The following is a 17,536-nucleotide window of genomic DNA, read 5'->3' on the forward strand; positions in this document are numbered from 1 at the left end:
TTAGTATTCGGCTGGCTATAGACAACGGAGCCGGCCTGTTGCCGTTTGCCCTGTGGCTGTTGTTTTGCTGTCAGGTTAGCCAGTGACACGTCAGAGCTCACCTCTCTGGCCTCAGCAGCTCGTGGCTGTAACACGCTCGGTCTGCCACGGGAACAGGCAGCTTCTATCATTTGTCAGCCTCATTTAATCAAGAACACCTGGACACATGTTCACTCTGTGTCAAATTCAGTTACACAGTCGTAGCTTTGTCCCGTAATGCAGCCACGTTTTTCCACAGTTGGCCGTTTAGCAGCTCAACCAAAGGTGTGTTTCAGGCTTGAGCTTGGAATCAAAGGTTAACAATATAACAGGATAGTGGTTGTATGTATGTAGGCGTATGTCTCCTCTCTTCCTTTACCCTTTTCTTTCCATCCATTGTAACTCCAGTGACAGTGTTCACTGACATTTTCCAGCGTTTCTGTTGATGATGGCAGAAACGCTGAATGCCACTTAACCTCGCTGACATCATGTTAAAGCAGCAGTATACAGTGTTAAAGCACGTTGTGCATAATGCACACGATGTCTAGTTAAATATATCGTTTGTCCGCTTCAATGAAGATACAACAAGATAACAACAAAATTACAAAAGCACATGTTTGTTACTGATATTTTATGGGAAAAAAAATAAGTGGCACCAAAATAGCAGGTAGAAGAAATACCTGTTAGCAAACGTAATTTGGGAATCAGATGATTATCATTATCTGATTTTGACTAATGTGTTTTCGAGACTCGGTGTTCCCTCTTTAGCTGTGAGGGTGAAAACAATATTTTCTGCATAGTAGTTGGTATTTGGCTTGATTTAAAAAAAAAAAAAACACTATGATGAGAATGGGATGTCTTTTAAAACCATTCATTTTAAAGGTGCCCAGTTGAGTTTTGTAACCATTAGTTTTAAAAAGTAGACCTGCATTTTGCTTGTATTGTGTCTCATGCAGAAGGAACAGTTGGTGGCAGCAGTGTGGCAATAAACTGAGCAGAAGCCGACCGCCAGCTAAAGTAAGCATTGCAGGTTTGAGAACATTCGGTAAAATGCTTTGCGTTCTGTGAGACAGGAAATGCATTCTTCATGTTTGTTTGGCCTTGAGGAAACACACAATATGATCCGGTGAGTGACAGGTGAATAAAGTCAAAACTGTGGTGGTTTACAGTGAAAACTCCGCACACTCCCACACTCCCTAAAAATACTGGAAAAAAAACTAAATCTGGAATGGCTTCTCGATGGAGCAGGTAGAACAGGACTGTGTTTTCTCAGGTTGTGAGGTGAAATACTTTCCATTAAAGTAGGAATCAATTCAAATGAAGGAGTTATGGAGTTATGCGTTGTCAGTCCTCCTGCTCCTCCTGCTGGTGGATTCTCCTTTCTGTTCACTGTGAGACTGGGAGCTCTGGGTGTTATGTAGTGGTGGTTGGGGGGAGCCAACCTCCCTTGTGGAGGTTGAGATCAAATGAAGTGGAGTGCTCTGTCTGTTTCCATCTGTGTCTTCTTCTCTTTGTGTCTGTGTCCGTCTCTCTGTTGTTACTTTCTGTGTGTTTGTCTTTCAGTCTTTGTCTTCTGGTCTCCATCTTCTGTCTGTTTTCTTCTTTATCTCTTTGCTTTGTGCATTGTTCTGACTTTAGCTTGCACTTTAACCTCTTATATGTCTTTATCTCTCTGTCTGTCACCATTACTGTCCATTTCCCTCTGTCTCTTTGTCTTTGCTTCTTCTTCTCCTTCCGCCCTTTGCCTCTCTCTATCTCTCTCTCTCTCTCTCTCTCTCTCTCTCTCTCTCTCTCTCTCTCTCTCTCTCTCTCGCTCTTTTTCCCTCCCATTCCGCTGGGCAGGGAGGCCTTTGATGCGAGGCTGATATCTATTCACGTGAGTCATTCATCAGCATCGTGTCGCTTCTTAAGCAGCGAGCAGGAAGCCAGATCAATAAGATGGCTGAACGGACGGATCTCTTAAGAGTCCTCTTCAGCCTGGAGAGATAAGGGAAATTTTTTGAATGGATGGCACTTTAAAAAGTCACACAGCGTGGGCAGGGTGGGATGTGGGCTCAATGAATAAAGATCTGAACGCATCACAGCCAGTAGTAAAATGGGTAAAGACATTTAGATTGAAAAGGTGGTAAAACTTTATACAGAAGAATCTGTGAGGGGCCTCTCTGGAATTATGCCTCAACTTGGAGTTTCTAATTAAATCCACTTCTAACCTCAGAAAATAGAAATTCACATACATTATTCCTGTGATCTTGAATAAAAGAAGAAAATCTGCTGCACTTGAAACAATAAAGCAAAATTAGATTTAGGAAATTCAGAGCCAACAGCTTTCGGCCTCAGTGTGGTTAAATGTAGACAGAAAGTAAAAGCAGTTACCTGTTAACCATTAATCAATCAATCCAGGTTATCTTGCACCTCAAGATCAGTTTGTGCAATCAGGGTAGGGACTTTGAGAAACCAGAGTTCTCCAGCTAGACTTCTTGCGGAGAATACTGATTTCCTGACCATGTATACACATTAAACTGGTTTCAGAACATGCAAAGCATTGTGACAATCGAGCAGACGAATTAAAGGAGAGATCATGCTGCGATCTGTTCTTGTATTTAAAAAAAATCCCACCCAGAGTTTAAGACTAAATAAGTCTAAGTTTCTGCTGCTGAACATCGAGACTTTTTTGTAAAATCCAGACACATTTGTGGCTGTAAGGACAAACGCACACACAGAAAGGAATCAGGAAGCAGTTTGTAGCAGCATCAGTTTTCTCTAAACGCGTTCTGTGTTGACCTGAGTAACCTGGTTTGTCGTGTGCATGTAAACAGCCTTATCATCAGTGTTGAGATTAATGTCACCTCAGTAAGCAGCGGTTGTTGTTATATATTACTATAAATGTCGGTCAAACTGCAAATAGAAGCCAATTGACATCATTTAGTTTGTTAACCGATGTCTTCTGTAACGTTCAGCGTTTGAATGCTTGGGCCTGGGAATATTACAGAGATGGGATGTTAATTAAATGAAAGCAGCTTGTGAACTCTACAAGTGCCGCTGCCAAGCTGAATTTAAAACCAGCAGCGTTTAGAGCCGCACGCTGTCGTTGTGAACGGTGATAGCACTGAGTTTGCATTATGGTGCTGTTGTTGATGCATTTTCCGGCTGAGTTTGTTTTCATTACCGTTAAAACCTAATGCACATAATACATCCATAGCTCATTTTAAACACATTTATGTTGTCTTACTGTGACATTTTAATCCAGCGTCCCGCTGCTGAGTTGTGTAGTTTTGGAAGCGACTTAGTGTTTGTGTTCATACGTCAGGATTGAGCCATCCAAGATGACATAAAGCTTAAATGTGCGAATTTCTATTTTTATAGTTGATTGTTTTCCTGGATGAAAATGTGTGGATCACTGGCGCTGAGGCGTTTTGCCATCATCACGTTGCTGATACTTCGCTCATCAGCAGCCACTTGCCAACACTGTGTGAGCTGAAACATAGAAAGTCTGGGCCAGACAGCTGCAGGAGCGCTGACAGGAAATCAGCGAAAGGCGTGACAGTCAGGGAATGAAGTTCAGATGGCAGGAGATGTTGTCTGTGATGTATCTGTGCATACACATACACAGGCTCACACATACACACTCTCTTTGTCTTTATTTTTGTGGTTCTCTTCCCTGACTTCCTCACAGCTCCCTAAGTGCAAGTGTGAAAGCAGCCAGGAGAAGTGGAGTGAACGGGGGAACACACACAAAGAGAGAGAGAGAAAGAAAGAGAGAGAGACTAACAAACAGTCTCTCCAAGACATGTCACCCGTACCTTCATCACCTCAAGGCAATTTTGTGTAGAGTGCAGAGAACACTCAGGGTTTGATTCCTTGTATATTTTATTTGCACAAATGTGGAAAACACCGAAAATGGAGCAGGAAAAAAACATTAAGTGCTCAAGCAAAAATAAAAAAATCCCACAGGGCTACAGAATCATATCCAGCCACAGGAGGAGAGTGTAGGAAAAATGATTCATGTAGATGCTACTCAACGTCAAAATTCAGAGGTGGGGAAATGTACAGAAACGACGACATACAGAAAAAAGGAGGCTAGTAAAATATATGTCATGCCAATAAGGAATGGAAGTGTTGACACAGGAAGCAGTCACGCGTGTCTGTCTTACCACTCTAAACCTCTTGGCAAGCTCATGGAAAGTCAGCCATTTTTTGACTCCTCACAGAAACCCACTGTCACGAGTGAGAAAACTCAGAACACACAAGTGATGAGTCAGGGATGTCAGGTACAGACTCTTTACTGGAATATTAAAACAAAGACAGACAGACCAGGCAGGAAACGGCGCAAAGAGGTGGACGGGCAGATTCGTAGTCAGGCAGGCAGGAACCAGAATCAGGCCGATAAAGCAAACTCAGGTCCAGAGAACTTGGCAATGAACATGAAGACAATCTGACAACTGGTGAGTGGAGACAGGGAGGTGTATATATACAGAGGGAACGATTAGGTAAATGAGGAAAGGTGTGTGCAGGCGTGGAGCACCTGGCAGACAGGTGCGGCTGTGTGAAATGGAAAAAAAAACAAAAAACGCACAACTGGCAGAACACAATGTGAGAACCATGACACCCACATCAACAGCTGCTTCTTCTGACACCATTGTACCCTTGCACTTTTTATCTTGTAAACTAGTGACATCACTCTTAGTTATTTTATATACTGCAGCTGTGAACAGATTGCAGCTGTGTTTCTATACCTGATCGAAGCTAAAACAGGCTGGGTTTGGAATTGTGTCTTAAATTCACACAAAAAAAAAAAACAAAAAAAAAAAATGTGTGTATTTCACTGTAGAAGAAACTTTGAATAACTTCTCATCTTCTTCAGCGATTGGTGGTAATTTTCTTGCCATGACATGCTGTTAGATGTGCAGTCTAGACAGGACAAGCTGCAGCGATATGTCAAAACATCTTTAAATGATGTTCTTATTATGGCAGAGCAGCAGCTCATGACTTGTTTTTCTCGGGAGGCAAAAAAAAAGAAGATTGGTCCACAAGCTTCAGACCTGTATCATTAAATAATGATACAGATTGACATGGGATGTAATCACCTCTTCTATCAGGCACTTTCAGACCAAAACACACGAGTATGCGTACTTTTAAAGAAGAAATTCAGTGTTAATTAATTTATGTAGGCCAGAAAATGGCACTCATAGTCATGTACTTCTTCACCACAAATGGAACCACGGATGATCCCAGGGCTCCCAGTTTTCCTCTCGCTTGTTCTGTCTTTTTGGCTCATCCCTTCCTCTCCCTGTCTGTCCACAGCTGCTTCCTGTCCCTGCTCCTGGTGGCCGCCGTGGTTTGGAAGATCAAACAGAGCTGCTGGGCGTCACGGCGACGAGAGGTAAGTCTGAGACGCAAGCTCACAACAAATATAGATTTTTGGCTTCTTTGGTAGGTGAATTAACAACCACGTAGACTTATTTCTGCTTATATTTATTTTGCTTTGTTAAAACGTTCAGGCTCGAGGTTTCTGGTCAGTGTAGCTTAAAAAGATCAATGTACTGGAATACATTTAAACGAATGAGCTATGAACTCATCCAGATATATGATCAAAAAGTGGTTTTTAATGGAGAGGAATAGAAAAACCTTGACTCGTCTGTCTTAGTGGATTTTTCACTTCGTCGTTACCGTATTTTTTTTTCCCCTTCCTCCTTCTACCCTTGAAACTTCCATGAACCATTTTGTGGACACAATTGTTCAGGAAAGAACAAATGCATTGCAAGCTCTCCAATCAATTACTCAATTCAATTTTATTTATATAGCACCTTCCACAATCAAAATTGTCTCAAAGCGCTTAAGGAGGAAGATAGGACAGCTAGGAATGGAGGAGAGGGGGAGAAGGACATGTAGCATAATACAGACAATGTTAAGTGGTGACAATGTTCAGTTATATCCATTAAGTACATGGAATTAGTTTTGTTCAAATAAAGAAACATTAAAAAAACGTGTGATTTAAAACCACCCATCAGCAATTTTTGCATTATTTACTGTGTCTATTATATGTGAACCAGCTTGTTAGCTAGCCTTTGTTAACTTGTTAGTACCGAGCTTAATTTTGACTGTATTTCAGAAAATTTGAAATCAGGAGTTTGATAAGCTTTAAATGGCCCATTTTTGAATGAACAGGTGTTGTTATTCTAACCAGTGATCTGCTTGCATCTATGGTACAGCTTTCAATAGTTTTAGGAAGTTTCTCGTTGTGTCTCTTGGTGACTACTGGGACCAGTGTTGTTCAGATTGTGCTATAACTGCTGCTGCTGGGATATGTTGTCAGAGAAAGCAGGATTGAGATATATATATAGATAGATAGATAGATAGAGAGAGAGAGAGTTCAGTACAGCAATTATATCAATTTGTGGATAGCACACAGTTGCATGCAACTGAACAATGTGTTTTAATTACTGGAGCCAAGACCCTGTGCATTAGCTTAAAATCCTGGGAACAAAGCATCAAGCCTGAAGTCTGTTCACTTTGTCCTATTTATCCTTATTTAAAGCACAGCCGTTTCTCTGACAGGCGGGTACTTACAGCCTAATAGATGCTTTTATCTGTAGCGGGCTTGATTGCTGTAATGTACTTTCCTAAACTACCCAAGAAAAGTGTAAATGGCGTGAATTTAGGATCATTTAACAAAACAGCATCACAAATGCTGACCGGGACAGAGGCAGAGCTCGCATTACCCCTCTTTAAAAGTCCCATCATTGTCTGCCCTTTTGTTTCTCAATAGTTATTTTAAGTTCAATACATCTAAAAGCGTATTGATGGACAGTATAGTAGGCCATTGGCAGGTGTTACATTTCAAACAAGAATGTAATGTAGTAATCTGAATAGCACCTGTTCATAGGGGCATCAGTGAAGTACGTGTTAAGTCAACCTGAGGATGAGTATATCCTCCAGAGTCCATGAACGTCTATGAAAACCAAAGGGCTTCTAACACTCAACACTTCCGAAATTATTATTATTACCATGATTAATTGCTCCTATGGCACAGCACGTGGTGTCTTTCAAGACAACTGGGGGAAAAAAAAAAAAAACCCCTCAAAAGTCACAAATTTTTTTGAAAAGACTGAACAGAGGAGGCCAAAGCAATCTGCCAAACTGTGGGAGGCACTGCAGGGTCCACAAAAGACTGAATATGACAGACAATTTTCAGGTCTTTTAATAATTCTGAAGAACCAAAAGTATAAACAATCCAAATGTTTCAGAAGACATTTGAATTGTTCCACCCCGGGCAGACTGACAGCTTATGTTATAGCATTTAAAAAATTAAAATGTTAAAATTAATTTGTTCGTTGATTCATAGGAGGAAAGGTCTTAAACATCAAGTTGTGTGTATCATACCTGTGGATCAGAAAACAAGGTTGTAAAATATACGGTGATACGCTGCAGATTTCAGCTTCACTGACGTTAAACCCACTTTTTCAAAAATACACATTCCCAGTGCTGACGGATAGAAAGCAGGGATCCTGACAAAGCTCCCGTGTGATTGGTTTATGCCTTCTAAGACGACAGCAGCCACAATAGATCTTCTCACTTCATGACTGTATTTCTTAAAGTCATTGTCCAAGTAACTGTGATGGCATTTTATTTTTGTCCAGGAAATAGGGCGAGCCCTCAGTAACCTCAGTGTTTGAGTGGCTGAGGCTGAATGTATGTTTGGTGGTCTTGGCCAGACAAACTGAGTCCATGCTTGTTGCAGCTGGTTAGCTAACTAAAGTGATGTGGAAACTATGAAAAGTCACAGTGAGTGCAGTTTTTGCATATTGAATAGTTGCTCTGTGGAAACAGACCGAATGCATTTTCATAGTTTTGTGTTTCCAGAAGGGTTTGGGCCACCTTTTGAATGAGTGGCTGAAAGGTTGTGTGCTCGTGGGAGTGCGTTTCTGTGTGTGTGCGTGTGTGTGTCTGAGGGCATACAAGCTAATGTTGTGCTTAATATGAACTTTTGGTTTGTGCTTTTCACACTCGTCGCACCGGCTGAAGTGCCTTTTGGCTGTAACCTCGCCCAAGAGTGCTGTCATCACCCTCACCCCTGGATGCCTCTTAACATCCTCCCATTCACCTGCTCCCACTCCGCCCTCTCTCCATCACACAGCCACTGCTGTCCAGCTGGGCTCTCTACAGCCTAACCTTTAAACAAAATTAGCACAGGACCTTTGTTAAGAGGACTGGGGGCTACAGGAAACTGTGGGGCCGATATTAAGCTCCCCACCACCTGGAAAAGCTTTTGGAGGACAGCAGGGTTTGCTGAAATGCCTTTCATGGAACCAGTTTGGTTTCTCTTAAATTGACGAGGAAAATATTCACTTGATGAAAGCATTAGCGAAGTAAAAGAAATTAAAGACTCACTTTGGAGGAAAAATATTTTTTTGGCTAACTACAGTCAAACTAGAAATTATACTTTTCTTTTTACTATTAAAGCAATTCCCAAGTGAAGACGGATGGAAAATTAGATTTTTACATTCACAGTTTTATTTTTAAAGTCACCATAGTGTGCATCAGACTTCACCAGCATTCATAGCATTTTGTGACGTACAGAAAAATAATGGAGCGTTAACCTTTAACCCACGATGCACTTCTTGCATTATGATCCAGTCTCTTTCAATATTATAGGTTCTCAAGCTTATTAGCAAGAGTTCTATACTATTTGAATTGGAAGGTAATCAAACACATGATTGATTGCCTGATGTTGCAGTGGAGAACTTTTAGGGTTTACACTGTGTTCATTAATATGAAAGGACCTTGTGTTCATTATTAGTAAATTACACCAATCATATGGACAATTTAGCACTAGTTAAATCACTAGTTCATGGGAGATGTCAGCTAACATCATGTAGTGTTTGCCTCTTTAAAATAAATATAGTAATTTCTGCCAATGAGAATTTTAAATCTGGCAGTGACGTCCCTGCTTCAGCAGACTTTATAGTCTGTTTTGGAAAAATCCCTTTGTATCCTGCAGTTTTGCATTTTAATGTTATTAGATCATCAGAAAGACTGAGGTCGAAATAACGTTCACACCAAGTAGCTGCAGTGGCATCCTCGTTTTAGTGGGGAGTGAGAGAAATGTGCCGTCCAATCATCACAGCCAGTTCAAACAGCAGGTGGGAACTTTAATAACGTGGCCTTTCTGTTAGGATTTATATTTCTCTCTAAGAGGTGGATGCACTAAAATCCTGTCGCAGAGTGCCGTGTCCGAGGGGACTCCTGTAAATGATGCTCTTCATTATACTTCTGTCCTTTGCAGTGGTAATTGAATCTCTTTTGCTATTTAATTTGACCTCATTGTGGAATTCAGTGTAAATTTCACTACAATATTCTGTTGCCAGAAAACAAGTTATACCACAAAACAGGACCTTCTTTTCCAGTGCAGAAGTAATCATTAAGTTAACCATTAATCAGTAAAATATTAAGGATGTAGATCTGTCTGTAAACCCACAAACACATGAATACTATATTAGATATACAGTGAGCGCCGCCTATCATAGATGTCAAGTTGGATTAGGGCTGGGACTTCTTTAGAAATACTCAGCAGTAATGTTGGCATCCCACGTCCCCCTCTCTCCACACACTCTCTGAACAGTGAGGAAAAAGCCAGTTTTCTGTATGCATAAAGAATTATGTTTGGACATAACATTTTTCAGAGCCTATACGCTACTGCAAGACTGTCTCATTACTTGTGGATGTATTGAAAAGTGATGTTTTACTGCGTCGAAGTACATATAAATACATCTTTTCTGTTTTTTTAGATGCTCATCGTCTCACCCACAGTTTTTCCGACTGAGAGTGATTTGATATTTAGGACTGGGAGGAAACAGAACACCAACCAAACAATATCCCAAATAAAGAAATGGTCTGGAAAAAGCTCGAGTTTTGTCACCGAAACTGTGGCGTTTCGGTTTTACCTATAATTACCTTGTCCTACTCATGCAGAAATGAACGCATTTACACATAGCAGACCTGCCTACATATGTACACATTTACCGTGTAAACACAGCGTGACACATAATTTCCGGCAAACAGAAAGCTAATCATGTTTTTCCATGAGGTCAACTCTCTCGTTACAGCCGCCTGCTTCCTCGACTCTTGGACCGTTGTGTTTTTTTCAGCACTGTCCCCTCCAGGCTTCGTTCCCACATTCACCCCCCGATTCCTCCATGTTACTCTGTGCTTGCATCAGCCATACAGTGACACACATTTGCATCTAATTATGCCCACATCCACCTCACTTAGGCCGCGGTGCAGAGGGAAATGGTGGCCGTCGCATTTTACGTGGTCATTGCAGGGTCACAGGAATTTAGGTCTTTGGCCCTGAGCCTTGTGCTTCTTATCCCCGAGCTGCTTGTCATCTGACTTTAAGGAGTTTAAGCACATTGTGCTGTTGCAGTCACTGTAAGCCTCTCTGGATAACAGTGATAGCTGTAGCTCTAAAATGTCAATGTCATTGAGCTGTTTGTTTTTTTGTTTTTTGTTTTTTAAGAAAAGCAGTAAAGAAAAAGAAGGGGTGGGGGCTTGAAGGGTGCAGAGCTTCAACGAGCCAAAACAGTTCATCAGATCATCAGTTATTCCATTTATTCCGGGAGATTTGTTATTAAGAAATAAGACTTCATACTTTACCATAACTCTAACAACAAGCTCCACTGGTATCAATAAATTTAATGTATGTGCATGATACAAAAACACATCCTGTGACAAATTCTGAAACATTTCTTTTATTTATTCTTCAGTTATTTTCTTGTGCTACAGAATCAGTAGCTGCAGATATGAATATATCATTTACCTTCTTAGACACACTCGTCTTCACACTCCTCTTCATTTGATGAGCCATTTATATCATGCACAGGCTGCTAGTACTATGAAAAGCTAAGACTTTAAAAATATAGGACTTTCTTACATTCAAAGCAGTGCGGCATTTTTACAGTGCAGTAAATCCTAAAACTCTTTATGACCAGATTCACCAGAAGAGTCAAATTCTCAAACTTTGTCCATTTGTTTAAATTTAGGGGTCAGTTTTGAAGCGTTAAAGGTTATTAGTTAACCAGTATGACTGATTCTATCTGTGACAGTCTATTTTTATTTCCATTTGGCAGTTTTTAGGTGTTAATTTCAAGCCCAGAGTAAAAATAAGTTTCTGACTTGCGTTTGAGGTTCTTCTCACCGTGGCAGCAGACTAACACCTGCTGAGACTGGTGGAGGCTTCTGGAACAACCCTGAGCCCACCTGTTGGGCTTTGTGTGTTTGTTTGCATGCATTTGAAAGTTTTCAGGTGCGTGTTTTTCCTCATGTGTGTTTGCCGTGCATCTGTTTGCATTGATGTGCTTAGATGTGTGTGTGTATATGTGTGTGTCCTAATCAAAGCCTTCCTTTGAGACCTGACAGCTCCTTTGAAGGAGCTGGAGCTGCCAGATGGCACTAGACAGGCCCAACCACAGCAGCCATTTTGTGCCATCGAAGGCACCGGCCTCTTAGCCAGAATAAGCCCCAGTGCAACGTGAGCGGCCCGCTGTCATTACTGCTTGATTATTCCTGCAGGGGCATTTAAGTGCCGCAGGTTTTAGATGTTGCTGTTCTGAGCAGAAAGAATCCTGACTTTTATATATTCTTTTAGAATTACTTCTATATTTGCCTTTATATAGTTTATCTTTAAATAGAGGCTAAGTCATAAGAGGAGGAGTATAGCTTCCTTTTAGCAGCAGCCAGCAGTTACAGCCACACTGACAGGTTTCAGGCACAGCTTATGGAGGCCTGTAACAGACACAAATAATAAAAAGCACATTTTCTGCGTAGAGATGAGCACGCTCGCTAATTAGGGCAAGGATCCAGAAGAAACATCTAGTGATGGGGTAATATATCATGATGCAAAATACTGTAATAACGGTACTGCTTTAACATGCACTTTCTTTGCCTCAGGACAGAATGTCTTGTTTCTCTCGATTGGAGCACCAAAAGAGATTTCAGGCCTGAGCTTTGAAAGACAGAATTTTCAGTACCTGGCCACGTAAGAGTTGAGTCATATGTATTGATTCATAAGGGAGTTGTAAAAATCTTACTGCCCCTTTGAATGGCATTGTGGTTCACAATACAGTAAGTCCTTGATCTTGATTGTAAGTTTTCATAGTGTTCCTTTCTTTCTTTTTTCACTTGCATATCATGTTGTTAAATCCTCGTGATGTCCCTCCTTCCTCACCTTATCTGCACAAAAATATCCTCATGATGACAGCATGTGTATTTACCCGACATCCATCGCCGCCCCAACACAGATATACATCACACCTAACTTGACGTATATTAGACATGTATTGCACCCTGAGGCATTGATAGAAATGCAGAATGTGATAATGTCCCTGATCGTTGCCACTGCGTCCCACATGATTAACTGTGTTGTAGATTCCTTACACTACATCAGAGGCAGATTGCCAGGAGGGGGTAGGCAGGGAAAGCAGCATAAACGTCTCCAGATACCCTCACATATTTATTACCCCATTAAGTGCCCTCCCCACCACACTGCCTGCTATAAATATGAATGTCAACCAAGGTGTCAAGGCTCAGGCCCCTGTTAGAAATACCTGCTATTATGTCATAAAATGAGTGGAAAGCTGCCCAATGGCCTGTGACATGTAAACCGAACTTTTTGTTTTCTCTAATGAAATACTCGGTGGCTTGGGTTGTAGGATGTTAATGAAGTGATGTGCAGAGGTACAGCTCCCTGAAAATCCCTCTCTCAGAGCACACACACACACACACACGTTCCCCTGTCGGCAACGAACAGACACCGTTCCACTTTTACCTTTGATGACTCTGCGAGGGAGAGCATACAGTCCACACATAAAAGTGTCTAAAGAATGGGAGCACATCAGAGGAAAGATCTGAGGCCCGAACAAGACAGTCTGATGTGAAACAGCTCCACTTTCTGAAGACTTTTCCCCGGCTTTATTCAAGGCTATTAATCTGTGAGTTCACCACTTAGAAAGCGCCAAATGCAGCGTCGTCGTCCTGTCGTTTGTAAACAGTTCATGACGCACGAGAAAGTAGGAAAACAATATACGTGCGTTTACGTTAGTAAGCTTAGAGTTTACCTCTCGCCAGATCTTTAGAAGGTTGGCCTGATTTCTGGCAGAGATAAAGGAGTAATTTATAGCGAGTGACAGTTTTTGCATCCCAGTACAGTTATATTTAATTATACCTTGATATAATTTGATAATATCAATGCACTACTTACAAAACGCATACAAATCCGTAGATTAGATTTTGTTAAAGCCACTGGAATGAAAGTCTTTAAGTATTAAAATGTTTGAAGCTTCTATCTAACATAGAAGATTTGTGTGTGTCATTTTTTTTACATTGTTATTACCCTCACATTATTTCTAGGCCACATTTTCATTAAAACAATACTTAATTTGTATAATTGGCTTAGAGGAAATAATACAGATGTGTAAACCATCCAGGAACCCCTGGTAGAACATCTGCTTTTTGCCTTTTGTAAGACACACTGTGTTCCTTCAGTGGCTGATACACAGGCGAGTAAACGTGTTCACCAGTGGCCAGATTAAAACACAGCTCTGCTTGGACATTTCTTGCTGTCTGATGCAGAGGGTGAGGATGAATCAGAACGGCCAATAAAGTTGTTAAGTGGTTCCACAGCTGCGTCCTTGTGGTTGTGCCCTCAGCTGCGACAAACTGCTGACCCTTGTGTTTTGGGTTTTTTTGTTTTGTTTTTTTCCCCTTCGGTGGGGTTCTAGGGGGTGGCTGTGTCACCAAGCCTCCTTGTCTCGTACCGTCCTCCCGTCTCCTGTCCGCCCCGTCCACTCCCACCTCTGACCCACACCATCGCTGGCCCTGTCCGCAGCTGTCAGCAGCACACACTGCTCCTGCTGCTCCATAAAATCTACACAAACACTTTTACTTTTTACTGCAGTGTCCTGACAAACATGTTCTCAGCACATAGAACACATAGAATACAAGTAAAATCAAACTGACAAGTTATAATAATTAAGTGATTTTATCTAACATTAGCTACAGCTGATATGTTGTTGCTGGAACCTGTTTTTGTAACCAAAGCCCATTATTCAGAGCACAGTGATTGGTATGAGCAGTGTAGGCCATAAGGACCATCAGAGTCTCATGTCCAGAGGGATCGATGAGAGTCATGTTTGTAAATGGCTCCATAATCAGTCATCCAGTCACACTCCTACAGCCTACAGTCACTCTCTCACTCTGATAAACACACAGTCAGATGAGGCCACGTTCTCAAAAACACATTCAGCATTCACTAACTTCCCTCACGCACTCAGCCGCTCTCCTCTTGCCTCATACGCACAGCCACACATGCAGCGAGGTCTAAAAAACAGATGGTTCAGTGTGGAAGCGCAGCAGAGTGGGAGAGATTGGCACTGGTATCCTCTGAATAAGCAGAGACCCGAAACATAATGAAGATATCAAGGAGCACGTAGAGCTCCACGTCAAATTAGTTTCCAGAAATATCCGTTAATGATAAGGAGGATCCTCTCGCCATCGCGGCTGCTCCCTCCCCGTACACACCAGTCCCAGAAGCAGATGGCTGGATGTGAATGCGGTTCACACATAAGCGGTGAGAAAAGGAAAAAAAAACAATCTTTCCACCTTTACTTTGCAGCTGTTACCCCCTTACAAAGCACTTCTGATGATGCTCTGTCATACATTATAATTTTAGAGTCATGAAAATGCACTGTGCCTCTTTACTTTTGCTTGCCAGGAGTGTTGTACAACATAATCCAGCGAGTGAATATTTGGATGCACCCCGATAGTGATTTAATACACAGGACCTCAGCTTGACACGCTATGTGTTTACATTCTGAATTTCTGACCAATACAATATCTCCCAGTTGTGTAAAAGAACTAAAAACGTGTCAACGAACTCCTGCCAAAAAAAAAAAAACCACAACTGCCTGCAGTTCAGTCTAAATGAAATCCAATATCAGCCGTTACAATCAGCGTAGCAAGTTAAAACTTCTCATCAGTCCTTTCCTTCAGTTTAATGGCCCACAGAGCCAAAGCTGGTACAAGTTTATTTTTGGTACAGCATGGTAAAAACACTCAGTACAGAATGTCAGCAGCTGAACATACAGGCATGAAAGATCACACAATGAATTGTAATTACAGTATTGTGACGGTAGGTGGGCAGAGGAACGCGGGGTGTAGCACAGATTAGGCTGAAGAATTCAGAGATATTATTGCAGAAGACAAAAAAAAGTTTTAAGTGGGTTGTTTTGGTTTAAAAACAAAAAAAAAGACCTGTTGGCAGAAGCTGAAACCGACAGTGAGCACGGTCAAATGGGTCAGACAAACTTTGCCTCCTTTTCTGATTGTGTTGGTTGTACAGTGATGATTTCAGATGACCTGTTGACAGTTTGCTGCAGTTTTTTGTAGGTGTGTGCGTGTGCGCGTGTGTGTGTGTGCGTGTGTGCGTGTGCGTGTGTGTCCGAGCTGCCCTGCCGGCTGTATAAAACTGTAGGAGATGTCCGTGTTTAACTTTGAATTTCCTGAGTTGTCTGAGACAGAGCAGTCTCTCCTGGGCTTTGTTAGTGTTTTGGTCCAAGTTGATTCTCGGTTTGAGTATGTTGCATAAATGTGTGCAGAGAAAGTTAAATAAGTCTGTGATGGTTCTGAGTTCACCTGTATGGGGGTTTTGGGTGCAGTGCCCAAAACTGTGCAGTGCAGTCAATAATAAAGTCAGTAATAAGTTCCTGTCCTGGTTGTGGATGTATTGAGCAGGAGATTACCTGCCTGTCACTTGCCTTGCGTTATATGAGACGGGGTGATGGGAGGCAGCCCTGAGGGACACCTGTGTCCCACCTGTGTGTTAACCCACTGCCGACTTTCCCACAGGAGGCTCCAGTGGTTGGTGTCTTATACAGAAGTTAATGTTTGCATATTGAAGAGTTTAGTGTGATGAAGGCTGAGCTGAAATCAGTGAATGTAGACGCCAGGCTTCTCCAGCTGTTACAGTACGTGGTGAAGGTTTATGGTATCCACAGCAAAAAAAAAGGGCCTATATACCCAACGCAGATTGGTAAGGCAAAATGTACAGGTCTGTTAGTGGGGCTAACCACTTTGAAATAATGTGTGAATCCTCCCAACTTGGGACAACAAGATATTTTTGTAGTGTTGGCAATCTGGAGACATGATTAGACTTCAAAATAAAACTAAGGAGAGTATAGCTTGATCCAGCTAAATCTTGTCTTTGGCCTCATTTGCTTAGGAACACAGCCTGGGGACATCCAGTAATTTTTAATAATCAGCTCAGTTCTTATAATCAGTCCAGACACAGGGTAAAAAATAGAACTGTGTGGAAGTGAACAATAAAATAGGACCAGAAGTTTAAAATCCAGACCAGAGAACTCACACATCTTCACTGAAATAAGTGAAACCTGTCTGTATGAGTATTCTGATGACATGGCTTAATGAATTCGTTTCAGGTACCAGAGGTGAGCTTGAGGAATTGACAGTGTAGTGGATTGTTACAGAGATTTACAGAGAGTCAATCCATCACATCCCTCAGGCAGACATATCCACTTTGCCCCCTCGCCTCGTTGGGGTGGTCGATAATATGGGTTAAGACATTTAATTGGTGACGGTGAAATTTAAAAGGTGGAAATTCCAGTGCAGGTTGCCTGTGGTGTTTTGGTCCAGGTAAAGGTCCATTTCATAGTCTTAATTCTGTGCAAGAAAAAGTCAAAAGCAAAATCCATCATCAGTTGCTTCTCAGGCATGATCTCGGTTTGTTTTTGACGGCCGCTCTGCGGTATAAGCTCACCCACTTCAACTCTTTCTCAGTGGCAGTTACTCTGAAGATTTTCTCCTCATGGAGTCAAGTGTGGAACGGTGAAGTGCGAGGCTTATGAAACCATTATACTCATTTAAGGTCACTCGATAAAACATCATAAGCTACATAATTAAAATGTTCATGTGTAAATTCTCCTTGTAGATTTGGGAAACGTGATAATCTTGAACTTGTGAAAGAAGTTTTGTAATGCTTTTGGAAGATGGAGGTGGGTCGTTGTTTCCATTGTGTACCCTTGGAAATGGATTCAGCCATGCCTGCACTAAGAATAATTGTCTCCTAGAAGGCAGACTGTTGAAGCCCTGGCTGTCGTTACAGCTCAGTGGTACAGTATACAGTGCTGGGATTATGCTGCAGAAGTGCTCCATCGCTTTATGAACTATAAAGAACTTGGGACACTCCTTGCTGTTGGAGGTATCCCCAGCACTTTATTAACTACTTTGTAACTGTCAGTTTTGGGTTAAAAACGTCTTTCTGCTTGTGCCGCAGCATGAACACGATGCAGAAATTGTCTCCCTCGCCACCTCTTCCTCTCTCTGATACAAACACAGAGGTAAAACCGAACTTTTAACCATTGACAGCGCAGCAGAGAGGCACGTGGCTCTCCGGGGAGGATTGTGGTGCCCCTTTAAACATTAAGAAACATGCAGGTGGTGAATTTAC

At 41.7% G+C, this 17,536-nt stretch overlaps 1 protein-coding gene across 1 annotated transcript in view; it reads left to right on the forward strand.

Moving 5' to 3' along the window:
* atrn (attractin) overlaps positions 1-17,536 on the forward strand; it is a 110,993-nt gene that overhangs the window by 64,853 nt on the left and 28,604 nt on the right. Inside the window, exon 26 of the mRNA XM_041060111.1 lies at positions 5,320-5,398. Coding sequence (XP_040916045.1) covers positions 5,320-5,398 — 79 coding nt within the window. The remainder of the gene's footprint in view (positions 1-5,319; positions 5,399-17,536) is intronic.

The sequence above is a fragment of the Toxotes jaculatrix genome, chromosome 17 (assembly GCF_017976425.1).
Source record: "Toxotes jaculatrix isolate fToxJac2 chromosome 17, fToxJac2.pri, whole genome shotgun sequence".
Classification (NCBI taxonomy): domain Eukaryota; kingdom Metazoa; phylum Chordata; class Actinopteri; family Toxotidae; genus Toxotes; species Toxotes jaculatrix.